At 42.4% G+C, this 13,569-nt stretch overlaps 1 protein-coding gene across 1 annotated transcript in view; it reads right to left on the reverse strand.

Annotated features, from left to right (window-relative positions):
* Positions 1–13,569, reverse strand: part of TNFRSF1A (TNF receptor superfamily member 1A) — a 27,296-nt gene continuing 13,727 nt past the window's right edge. The window contains exons 3-10 of the mRNA XM_056530731.1: positions 8,329–8,457; positions 8,025–8,174; positions 7,831–7,912; positions 4,630–4,700; positions 3,765–3,899; positions 3,652–3,671; positions 2,766–2,919; positions 1–1,420 (exon numbers count right to left, since the gene is read on the reverse strand). Of these exons, the coding sequence (XP_056386706.1) occupies positions 1,161–1,420; positions 2,766–2,919; positions 3,652–3,671; positions 3,765–3,899; positions 4,630–4,700; positions 7,831–7,912; positions 8,025–8,174; positions 8,329–8,457 (1,001 nt within the window). The 3' untranslated portion in view covers positions 1–1,160. The remainder of the gene's footprint in view (positions 1,421–2,765; positions 2,920–3,651; positions 3,672–3,764; positions 3,900–4,629; positions 4,701–7,830; positions 7,913–8,024; positions 8,175–8,328; positions 8,458–13,569) is intronic.

The following is a 13,569-nucleotide window of genomic DNA, read 5'->3' on the forward strand; positions in this document are numbered from 1 at the left end:
TTAAAGTAAATAAATAAAAAAAAATCATTTAAAATCACCTATGGCATTTGTTTTATTTTTATTGTGATTACTGGTGAATGGAACTGGCAGTAACTTGGAGAATTCAGCTGCATACAAAAATATACAAGATCTGTGCTTTCAAAAATATATATAAATTCCTGTATGTTCCGATGAGTGCTTATTACATTAGTAATAGTCTTTAGAACGCTAAATCGACAACATTGTTCTGTCTGGTTTTGAACACATTTTGGGAAGTTGAGCCAGTCTTTGGCTATCCTCTGACTGGCTTGAGATCTGAGGACTCCAGGATTGCAACAATTGAACACTTGCTGGAACCCAAACACTCAAAATGGTACAGCACATATTGTTTGCTGTATATGTAGATTTTGGTCCATAAGCTAGAGATTCTGGTCAACATCAGACCAAGCTTGTGCATAACGGGTGGGAAATCCATCTTGACATCAAAATAATTTGAAGTTTATCCAGGCTGTTATATGCAATGGGTCAACTTTGAAGACCTGTCCATGTAATGGGTCAATTCTGAAGACCTGTCCATTTAATGGGTCTACTCTGAAGACCTGTCCATGTAATGGGTTAACTTAGAAGACCTGTCCATGTAATGGGTCAACTCTGAAGACCTGTCCATGTAATGGGTCAACTCTGAAGACCTGTCCATTTAATGGGTCAACTCTGAAGACCTGTCCATGTAATGAGTCAACTCTGAAGACCTGTCCATGTAATGGGTCAACTCAGAAGACCTGTCCATATAATGGATCAACTCTGAAGACCGTCCATGTAATGGGTCAACTCTGAAGATCCGTCTTTGTAATAGGTCAACTCTGAAGACCTGTCCAAGTACTGGATCAACTCTGAAGACCTGTCCATGTAATGGGTCAACTCAGAAGATGTGTCCATGTAATGGGTCAACTCTAAAGACCTGTTCATGTGCAAGAACTTGGTGGGAGAAGTTAGACCTCAGTGGAAATCTGTTATGTAAGATTGTAAAAATTAATTGAGCTTAATAAAGTTTCCACCACAAAAAAGTCTGATGGAAAGTTCGAGATGGGCAGAAGTGTGTTTTAGCTGTAATAGTCATAACTTTGGTCCCAGGTGACAATGTATAAACTTCTATGAAGCCACTCTTCTACTCATGAGAACTGTCACAATATCTCCTCGATTTTCTCCACGCATCCTCCTAAGTTCATCTCTCTCAACACCCTGAACAGTGAGTCTCTCGTAGCTCCGGCTGAACCCTCGTTGCAGACCCAAAACGAGAGCATTGCATACTGAGCGTCTTTGTAACGTCTGTAGTCGTACTCAGCCTGGTCAATGACCTGGTCGCTGACTCCCAAGCGGCGGATAAGCTCCTTCCAGCTGCCAACAGGAACACATTCAATGATTTTGTAGAGAACTTCTGGGCCTAGAAGATTAAACACAATGGACAAAAGATAAAATGAGTTATTGAAATTGACAACATTTTTTATTAGTGTTATAAGGTATCTGAATACAACAATAGGTTCACATAACGGTGCTTAGTCCCAAGCATGAGAGACATATATGGAGACACCTTTAGTGCCACAAGTTGTCATGTTAAACACAGCTATTATTTTTGTAGATTACTTTGACTACTATCCAAGTTATCAGTTCATAACTTTGGTCCAGTCCTCTTTCTGGTCCAACCAACGCCACAGTCTTTGAGATCCACAGCATTGATGTAGCCTATTTATACTCCATTGCCTACCTGGATATTTTTTGTTCGACAATTTTTTCCTTACAGTCATAATTTCTTATCTAATCCTGATTATGTAGGACGCAGACATCCCTGACTATGTAGACCAGGGCTTTCCAAACTGGGTGCCACAACACACTGGGGTACTAGATGCTGGGACAGCTCCAAGGTGTTTTGTGTACCGCATCATTAGCTGTTGCTGGTCATGGTTGGTGACATGGCCATATTATATCAGTGACCTGCGGAGGCTGCCGGGACTGACAAGTGACACTCTTGATGTTGTGCCAAGGAGCTACGCAGGAAGACAACACTCATTAGTCCTATGCTGCACAGAAGGAGGTGGAGTCCCCCCCAAATAACACCTGAGCCTGGAGACACAGGTCAGGTAAAAATACTGTGGCACAGCGGGGGTTCAGAGTGAAGAGGTGGGGATAAGGATGTGGCACAGGGGTGATAAAGGGGGGAATTGAAATGGAACAGAGGGGATAAAGGCGCAAACTAAATAGCACAGAGGGTGATGTGGCAAAGGGGAAGTGAAATGGCACAGGGTATAAGAGGTGGGGAATGAGGTGGCACAGGAGGTGACAAAGTGAGGGGCAATTAAAATGGCATGGGGGATCAGAGGGGGAATGATGAAATGATGTGGCACAGGGGGATAAAGGGGGGAAGAAAAAGGCATGGGGGAGATCAGAGGGGAGGAATAAAATGACACAGGGGGGGGGGGGAGAAAGTGGGGAGAAATGAAATGGCACTGGGGGAGAATGGAATACCACGGGGTGATAAGGTGACACAGGGGGTAATGAAATGGCACAGGGAATGATGAGGAAGGGGGTAAAATGGCACAGGGACTTAGCAAACCTATTTCTAATGCTGATACTGGATACTGGTACCATGTCGTGCGCCATAGGATGCGCGTTGTGATATGTACAATTGGGGGTACGATGAGGGGTGTGTCACCAAACTGCAGGTCTAAAAAGGGTGTCACCAACATGAAAAGTTTAGAAAGCTCTGGTGTAGACCCTAATAGTTTACTTACGGTTTAGTGACGGCATCTTGGTCTGTAACGTGATGTCAGGTAATGGGAGGGAAGAATTTAGGGCTGTATTTTGATGAGGTCCGGAATCTTCTACAATAATAAGTGGCTGTCCTGGGAGATATTCTGATTTACATGTCGATGAGGAGCTGTCCATCTATAAAAGAGGAAAATAAGTTATTTTGTTATGTATTATAGGATATGGTGAAAATAGTGAATATGGACTACATGGCCAAAACTATACAAGTTTGGGTGTAAATATGGATTGAACCCACAGTGCTCTCTGCTGACACCTCTGTCCATGTCAGGAACTGTCCAAATCAGGAGCAAATCCCCATAACAAACCTCTCCTGCTCTGTACAGTTCCTGACATGGACAGAGGTGTCAGCAGAGAGCATTGTGGTCAGACTGGAAAGAGCTACACAACTTCCACTGGAGCATACAGCAGCTGATAAGTACTGGAAGGATTAAGACTTTTAAATAGAAATAATTTACAAATCTGTTTACATTTCTGGCACCAGTTGATTAATTTTTATTTATTTATTTATTTCAGCCGGAGTACCCCTTTAAAACCCCCAATGACAACACATTTTTCTTGCTGTGGTAGACGTGGTATTATGTGATGGCCATTTAAATGATTGGAAAACCATGTAATACTTGGTGGTAGAGACTCTTTATTAGCAATGTTTACATGTTCTAGTGGGATAACCCCTAACGGTGTGTCTCCAGCTGTTGTAAAACTCCCAGCATGTCCGGACAGCCCTCAGCTGTCCTGGCATGCTGGGAGTTGTAATTTTGCAACAGCTGGAGACACACTGTTTGGAAAACACTGGTCTATTGTATTACTTGTTGACACTTCTTCGTAAAGGAACAATTATGTTATACATACCAGAGGATTGCTTGAAGTTTCTAAAAAAAAAAAAAAAAAAAAAGTTACTAAAAACACTACAATAAAATAAAAATATAATTATACCGCCACCTTCTACGTCCAATATACTGTACCTGATATGTCGGTTGTAGGGACTGCCTGTAAAGCAGAAGAGATCTTCTTGCGATACTTGACGATTAATACAGCCGCCACAGCCAGGAGAACCACAACGGCCGCACACGGTATAATTATCAGATTAACATTTGATTCTAAAATGTACAAATAGAAATTGGTTATAACTGGATGAGCCGTAAATAGAAACCTGTGCAGTCCTAATCTGTCTCACAGCTGGGGGTTTGCTACAATTGTATCGAATGTAGACAATACTCCATATTCTTAACAGTCTGGACTCCTGGCTGCAACATTGTTTCCTGCACTGATACATTGTAGCAAAATCTTTGGTATTGAAGCTGTTGTATGAAACTGCAACCGACTGTTGTTTTGAGAAGTATTGGGCCTTGTATGCATTTTAGCCTATAAGTTGGTGTTCTCCAATTTGGGGCTCTCCAGCTGATGTGAAACTACAATGCCCATCATTCCTGCATGATGGGCAGTGTGGTACTGCTTTTTGTAAAAACTCGAGAGTAACAAAATTACAACTCCCAGCATGCCCAAACAGCCATTGGCTGTTCGGGCATGATAGGAGTTGTAGTTTTGCAACAGCTGGAGCCACCCTGGTTGGGAAACACTGGTCTATACACTGAAACCAATAATATATCAGGAGGTGGATATTCGTGAGCTCCTGCTAGTGTTGGCTGCAGGCAGCCAGAATTGTATGACGTAAAGGGGTTTCCCAATTAAGGGCAGGTGATGAGTGTTTGGTGGGTGTCCGACTGGTGGGCCCCCAATGATCACAAAAAAAAGAGGGTATATGCGCTGATGGGCCATTTAACTATATGGGCCAGACAAAGATAGTCGAGTACAGTCATTCACACTTACCTTTTGGCTTTCCGACCGGTGAGTGCGGAGGCCATGGACAGTGATTGACACAATCATCTGAATCGTTACACCTGAAATCATATATATAGTTATTACTTGATATGATAAAAATACCACAAGTAAATTAAACTGTCTCCTCCTATATGAGAAGACCACCCCCTTATCCAGACCAGATTTAATTCAATGGATTTTCAGTCCACAATACATACATAGTGACTATTTTCTTTGAGAAGGCCATCCCCCATAAATGACCACTTTTCAATGACAAATTTGACACATTTGGATGGTCTTTTCAAAGAGGTTGCATTGTACTGTATTATGTGTAATATCTGAGCAGCATCCTCCCCAGGGTATGTTCACATGGCAAATTTTTTTTGCAGGATGTCCACCTCGAAAATTTCCACAGACAGCGGACACCAACAGAACATGGCCTAACAATAATTTGGATTTTTTTTCTGCAGTACCGCTTACTGTCAACAGGTGGCAATAGAAGTCAATAGTTGAATATAACAGTCATATTGGAATTAACCCTGTTCCCAATCAAGTTATTTAAAGGTTATTTAAAATTTGCGGCGCTAAGCCCGCTCGGAAATGCAACGTCTAAAATTAATGGGACTCGGAATGTCTAGTTGCAGTGAAATGTCTGTGCAGAATATTCTGGAGGAATTTGGCACAGACATTCTGCGGTGCGAACATGCCCTCACACAGTGATATTTCTGCGGAGAAAATTCAGCACTGCAAATTCAGCAAAATGTAAAGACCTGTCTATAGCGAAATTGCGTGCGGAATCCTATTAAACTCAATAAGAGTTTTGACAGAATTCTGTGTATTGAGCACAGAGAAATTCTGCTAAACTTCTGCTGGAATCCTGCACTGCTGCAAAAATTCCGCTGTGAGCTTTGAAAAATGGAATTTAAGCGTAATTGCGGAATTCTACAGTGTAAACAGTTTTTTTTAATGCAGTACTGTTTACTGTCACTAGGTGGCAATAGAAGTCAAGGTCTGACATAGACATAGCAGAATTAAAGGGGTACTCCACTGCAAAACATTTTCTTTTAAATCAACTGATGCCAGAAAGTAAATTACCTCTATCTAAAAATCTTAATCCTTCCAGTACTTATCAGCTGCTGTATGCTCCACAGGAAGTTCATTTCTTTTTGAATTTCCTTTCTTCCTGACCACAGTGCTCTTTGCTGACACTTCTTTCCATTTTAGGAACTAGAGCATCAACAAGAACAAAAAGCAGAGAAGAGGCCGGCACCTCGTGTAATCCTGAGGGTATGAGATATATCCCCCCTCCAGAGATTAGTCTCGCACCTTATGATAATTCATAAATTCCAATTCCCTTCAGGGTTAACAACCCATCCGGGACTAAGACCCCCAACTAGGGTCACCCTTTTAAAACTTCACTTTTATTTATTATTTGTTAAAATCAAATTGTAGTGCAAAAATACAAAAGAAGGTGTTTAAAAACACAATATATAGGAATTGGATTGGTCCAATACTGGTTCCACTAATTCTATTTCCACTAAGGCTTCTATGTTAGGGACTCTTTTATTCCATTATTCTGGGTCCTGAGACTCCAATCTTAACGGTCCACATAACATATAACCTCCTCTTTTTTGTCTACCAATTCCTATTATTGCTTATTAAGATTTGTTGCTCCCTAGCATCCCCCCGACGTTTCGCTGGAGAGACCCAGCTTTATCAAGGCATAGGACACTAAAGATCGCACCTTATGAGACACTTGGGTTCATGCATATCTCCCCTGAGCAGGGGTATAGTGAAGATCTCGGGTTGCAGGCCAGCAGCCAAATACACGGAATCCTATAGGTTGGAGCCGTAACAAAATGATGCCGAATATATGGAACAAAAGGTGACTGCTATATGCAGGCGCTACCACAAGAAGATACAATGTCAGCAGTAGTGATATACAGTGACCCCCCCGACCTGCGATGGCCCCGACATACGATTATTTCAACATACGATGGCCTCTCAGAGGCCATCGGATGTTGAAGGCAGCATCAACATACGATGCTTTTGTATGTCGGGGCCATCGCATAAACGGCTATGCGACAGCGCAGACTGCTTCAGCTGCCACCAGATAGCCGTTTAAGGTGCCCCGTGTGGTGCGGTGATGATCGGGCTCCGCTGCATCGCCATCACTCTCCTTCGTCGTCATCACATCGCCGTGCACGCCGTCCCATCATCCAATAGGAGAGGCGTGCGCAGCGACGATCCCAGGCAGCAGAGGCCTTGCCGGAGCAGCGGGGACAACCCCGGGACGCGGTGACAGCAATGGAAGGCGACATCCAGGGCAGCGGTGACGGTCCGGAGCGGCGGGGACAGGTGAGTATAACTTCCTATACTTATCATAGCACAGATATGTTGAGGGACCACTGTATTATTGTCTATTTATATGGATGCCGCATAAAAGCAAAAAACTAAGTAAAATTAATAAAATGAACAGGTAAAAAGGCAAGGCGCGTTTCGTGGGTGAAATCCCCCTTTGTCATTTACAGGAATAAAAGCATCTCCTATCTCCTAAGCATGCTTTTATTCCTGCAAACACGTCTTGCCTTTTTACCTTTTCATTTTATTTTATTTTTTTGTTTTTATGCTGCATGCCTATAAATAGACAATAATATATCACTACTGCGGACATTGTATCTTCTTGCGGTAGCGCCGCATATAGCAGTCACCTTTTGTTCCATTTATTCTGCATCATTTTAGGAACTGTCCAGAGTAGGAGCAAATCCCCATAGCAAACCTCTCCTGCTCTGGACAGTTCCTGACATGGACAGAGGTGTCAGCAGAGAGCACCGAGGAGGAAATTCAAAAAGAAAAGAACTTCCTCTGTAGTATACAGCGGTTGATAAATTCTGGAAGGATTAAGATTTTTTTAATAGAAGTAATTTAAAAATCTGTTTAACTTTCTGGTATCAGTTGATTTAAAAGATTTTTTTTCCAGTGGAGTACCCCTTTAACCCTGTTCACACTTAAGTTTTTTTTAACCATACAATTTGATTTCTGTTGCTAACGGATGCCTGGGAGAAACATGTCAGACCCAATATTTTTTATGAAAATAAAAAAACCAATGTTTGATTTCTTCAAACACATTATTCATCATAGATTTATAATGCAGTGTGAACATATTTTGAATATTTAATTTAAGAAATAAAAAATAATTGTCATACTTACTCATTACATGAGCGGCACTTTCCGGTGGAGTCAAGATAGAAGTTGAAGAAGCATTTACAGACGGTGTTACGGTCCACTGTGCCTGAAAATGACCCAAAACAATGTTAAATTCACTTATTGTTGCATTTCATAACCCAAAGTATCTAAATACCCCCACACCACCACAAAAAAAAACAGCAAAAATGTAGACTTACAGGAGTGGAGTACGGTGCCATTGTCACATTTGCTGCATTCTAGACAAGTGAATTTCCGGAGGTCACTATCAGACTTATACTGACCAGCAGGACATCCGCAGACGGTATCATTTATTGTAGTGCAGGATTGTAACGTAACTTGGCCAAATTCTGCAAGAAATGGGATTGTTCATTGGGGTACAAGACTGTCAGAGAGACTAAACATTTGTAGAAAACAAGGCGGTAGAACATAGTGTGAATACCACCCAAGACTGGTGTTGGTTATAGTACAGAAAGTACTGTGACTTGGGACACTTGTACTTACGGGTTAGGCAATCGTAACACGGGAAGCAAGACTTGGAGCCACTAGGACTTTTCCTGAAGTATCCCGTTGGACAAGGTTCACACTGACTTTTCATTCCTTCATGAGGACAGTCCTTGACCACCATAAAACCTGTAGAGACAGATGTACATCATGTATTTGTCAGCTAGATGTTACTTCCTGATACCATCATAGTATACACCAGAGTTTCCCATGTGCGGTCCTCAAGACCCCCCCCCCCCCCCAACAGGTCATGTTTTCAGGTTTTTCTTAGTCTTTCACAGGTGATATAATTCTGGTCAGTGATTCAGGCATTACCACAGTTATATCACCTGTGAAAGACTAAGGCTAGGTTCACACTATGGCATTTCCACCTACAATTCCGTTTTGAAATTGCAGGCAGAAATTCCTCTTGCTAAAATGTATAGTGTAGTGAATGGGTTTCATTTCACAAATTCACACTTCGGAATTTGTGGAGCAGAATTTGTGAACTGAAAATTCGCTTGGCCATTCTTCAGGTGGAAATACTTGCGGAACACATTGCAGTCTATTGGAGACTGTAGTGTCCGCACGGTCCTATCGCCGACTGACTCAGTCGGCGCTGAACGCACTCGGAATCTACGGGTGGAAATTTTCTGCCCGGAGATTCCGTAGTGTGAACCTAGCCTAAGGAAATACTGAAAACGTGACCTGTTGGGGGGTCTTGAGGACCACGCTTGAGAAACACTGGTGGACACCTACCAAACACTTATCATCTGCCCTTAATTGGGAAACCCCTTTACGTCATACAATTCTGGCTGCCTGCAGCCAACACTAGCAGGAACTCAGGAATATCCACCTCCTGTTATATTATCGGTTTCAGTGTATAGACCAGTGTTTCCCAACCAGGGAGGCTCCAGCTGTTGTAAAACTACTACTCCCAGCTTGCCCTGACAGACAAAAGCATTGGATACAATTGTAGCAAACCCCCAGCTGTGAGACGAATTAGGTCTGCTAGGTTCCTATTTAGGGGTCAGAAGTAGAGTCCATTCCGTATTTTTTTTTTAGAAATTACCTATTTATATTTTTACATTTTAGAATCAAATGTTAATCTGATTATTATACCATGTGCGGCCATTTTGGCTCTCCTGAATGTGGCTGCTGTATTAATCGTCAAGAATCGCAAGACGATCTCTTCCGCTTTACAGGCAGTCCCTACAACCGACATATCAGGTACAGTATATTGGACATAGAAGGTGGCGGTAAAATTATGTTTTTGTTTAATTATGATTTTTTTTGCAACTTTTTTTCCTTTTTCTTTTTTTTTTGTAGAAACTACGAGCAATCCTCTGGTATGTATAACATAATTGTTCCTTTAATAGACTTATGAGTAGTGTCAACAAGTGATACAATAGACCAGTGTTTTCTAAACAGTGTGCCCCCAGCTGTTGCAAAACTATAACTCCCAGCATGCCTGGACAGCCTTTGGCTGTCCAGGCATGCTGGGAGTTGTAGTTTTGCAACAGCTGGAGACACACTGTTAGGGGTTATCTCACTGCACCCATGTTCCTATATAACGTGTTCAAAAGGCATCTTATAATATCTGCACCTATATGCGTTGTGTGAATCATTACCCTGTCTGACTTTACATGTTTCCTATGACAGTGCCGTAAGGGATTTGCAGTCAGGTGTATTCAGCTGATCGCCCTATTATAAGGCCTCACCTTCTGGCAGTTCAGACACGTTGCAGATGTTACTGTCTCATTAGCATCGTCGCTGTACCATGGCAAGACCACTTAATTTCGCAACGATTTTTGTAAAGTTGCGCCAAAGCCACAACTGCAGAACAGCAGTAGGCCAAGGTATCATCAACATTTGAACACAGCATTTCATTTTTATATTTTCCGCTTGGTTGAGTGTGTTAACAATGGCCCTGTAGTCAGCATACGTAAGTGTTAACAATATGCCTGTAGTCAGCATACGCAAGTGTTAACAATAGCCCTGTAGTCAGCATACGCGAGTGTTAACAATAGCCCTGTAGTCAGCATACGTAAGTGTTAACAATGGCACTGTAGTCAGCATACGCAAGTGTTAACAATGGCTCTGTAGTCAGCATACGTAAGTGTTAACAATGGCCCTGTAGTCAGCATACGAGAGTGTTAACAATAGCCCTGTAGTCAGCATGCGTAAGTGTTAACAATAGCCCTGTAGTCAGCATGCGTAAAACACATGATTTTTCAAGATGCTGACACTTACCTCTGCTGACTATAGGGCCATTGTTAACACTTGCATATGCTGACTACAGAGCCATTGTTAACATTTAGGCATGCTGACTACAGGGCTATTGTTAACACTCGCGTATGCTGACTACAGAGCCATTGTTAACACTTGCGTATGCTGACTTCAGGGCCATTGTTAACACAACAATGGCCCTGTAGTCAGCATACGCAAGTGTTAACAATGGCTCTGTAGTCAGCATACGCGAGTGTTAACAATAGCCCTGTAGTCAGCATGCGTAAGTGTTAACAATGGCTCTGTAGTCAGCATATGCAAGTGTTAACAATGGCCCTATAGTCAGCAGAGGTAAGTGTCAGCATCTTGAAAAATCATCTTTAGGGTAGGGTCACACACATAAGCAACTTATTTCTCGCACAAAATCAGTTGCACATGGGAAATACAATGTGTATTCGCTTATCACACACAGGGCTACCCGTGGCAGCACTGTGTGCGTAGTGAGGTTTAGAGGCAAGCCAGCGTCCTGACATAACCTTGATGCATGGGCCTGCCTCCAACCCTTACCGCGCACATAGGGTTGTCGCAGCTAGCCCTGTGTGTGCTGATAAGCTTATACGCAGAGTATTTCTCTCAGATTTTGCGGAGGGTAAAATATATGCTGTGTATACGCTACATGTTATCCTACTTTTATAATGTTTTTTGATTCTTCACTTGTTTCTTCATTATAAATAAAGCATATGAAAATCTAACTTGCAATTTGGTAACTGCCAATAAATTGCTGTTGATGGTCCTGTTCTTTTTACCACTTGGAAAATGTCAATAAACTGCTGTTGATGAATCGGCTCTAGTTGTATATTTGGTAATTTAGTGTTCAACTGTGAATAATCTGGTGGACTCATGAACATTATAAATTATTACAGGTGTTTTCTCATGATCAACACTTATAAGTGTCTGTTTGGTTGTGGAAACCCCCGCCAATCACAAGCATAGTGTCCGGCGTGTGTCCTCCCCCCCCTTCTTGCATTTTGCATCGGCCAAGCTTCTTATACTTTGGGCCACAGTTACCCGCAAAATTGATGAGATTTATCATTGATTTATAATGGACACTGTGTAATGACTCCTGTTCCCTGTTGTGGCGCTGCAGGGAAGTTGAACACTTGTTAGGATACCCTACAGATTACAGCGGGTCACTAGGGGAACCAATTTAGTGTTCCTTTAAGGTGGCCTGTTTTCTGGAGACAATCTCAGGACCTTCTGACCCATCTGTAGGGGATCACAGTAAATATGAAATACCAGCTCCCTCCATTATAGATGAATCACAGCTTTTACCTTGTAGCTATACAGGTCTGGTGATCACCTTTGGGTGTGTCTGAGATGACGGGCGTAGCCTGATGTGCCGGAAGATGGTATTAAAAAAATCTTGGCAATGGTGTTAATGTTCCGCAGCCTACCGCTCTTGAAGTTATTGTATTCCTGTTTGTTTTCATATGCGTCTGTTTGGCGTTATACCAGACGCCTTAGGGGACTCCTCTTACCATCTGCCTCCTCCTAATTCCCACTAATATTGGCAATCCTGATGCATCCGGAGATGGAGCCTTGTATGTAGGAAAAAGGACACATACATTCCTTCAGCCCCCGAAGATGCCAGGAAGATTTTGGAGCAACATCATCTAGTATTGAAGCACTTTCCTGGACTCCTTTCCTTTCCTTGAAGCACTTTCTTGGACTCCTGAATGACAAGTCTATCAAGCTGTGCTGTAACATGTTCCCGCCACTCATATTACTGAATACCTAGACTGTTTCCCAGGTTTCCCATTAGGGATTCCAGTACCATTGGGATAATGGTGGCCATATTGGTAACCACACAGTTTCTTCAATAACAGAAATAGTTCTAAAGATAATGGGGGACGTTTATAAAAGAATTTACTCCCTTTTTCTTGCTTATAATTGTCTCTCAAACGTCTTCTGTGCGACTACGCTATTTTTTGTGCGACTTTATGCCTGCAGAGCGAGAAGGACAAGTTTTTTCATTTTGGCTTATGTGAGGAAGTTTTGAAAATGGAATTGCAGTCGTCAGAGATCTATAACGTGCGACTGTCGCAAAAAAATTTTACTCCAGCTCAACCCCCTGGTTTACAGATTTTACTTACATGAGCAAAATCTCAAAATGGAAAACAGAATGTAGGAAAAAAAGCAGATTTGCTGACGGGAGACAAATTTAAAAAGGCCGTGGGAATTGTTATAAACATTAAGCAAAATAAAACAACTAAAAAAAAGACATACATAAGCAATGTCCCCCAATATTGATCTTTTTTTAAAGTTGTACTCCGCTGCTCATCGTTTGGAATAAACTGTTCCACACCCTGGAGCTGGCACTGGGATCTCTTGAAGTCATAGCCCCTCGGGGGCGGGGCTATGATGTCAAGAGATCCCAGCGCCGGCTCCAGTGTTCGGAACAGTTTGTTCCAAACACTGAGCAGCGGAGTAGCACTTTAAGTAGTTAAGAGAAGACTTTAGGATTCTGGGTAGATTTTCGCGATTGTGTGGTGTTCTGCCTTGTCATTGGCGCAGAAAAACTAAAGAAATGGCGCTGGCAGATCACTTAAACACTGGACACGAAGGGCACCTATTCATTTTAATGAGATCCAATGGGTTCCCAGCTTGATGGCAGGCCTTATAGGGGCACTGTTATTGGGCCACTGTGGCTGGGGTATTATGATGGGGGCAGTGTGTCATTCTCTCTTTTGAAGGCATTGTTATGGGGCTACTGTAGTTGGCAATCTTATGGGGGCACTGTAACAGAGACACTGTGTTAACACCTTAGTTGGGTTTCTTATGCGGGCACTCTATTAAGGCATTGTAACTTACTTGTGAAGTGACTGCAGGTGGCACCATATGGTAGCACTTCCTCTTGGTATAAAGGCCCTGATTACGAAGACCCTGATTATTTATGGGGTTGCGGTGACAGTGAAACCTCTTTGAGAAGACCACCCGAAATTGCACCCTAAAGTGATCTAGGTGGATGGTCTT

The sequence above is a fragment of the Hyla sarda genome, chromosome 7 (assembly GCF_029499605.1).
Source record: "Hyla sarda isolate aHylSar1 chromosome 7, aHylSar1.hap1, whole genome shotgun sequence".
NCBI lineage: Eukaryota > Metazoa > Chordata > Amphibia > Anura > Hylidae > Hyla > Hyla sarda.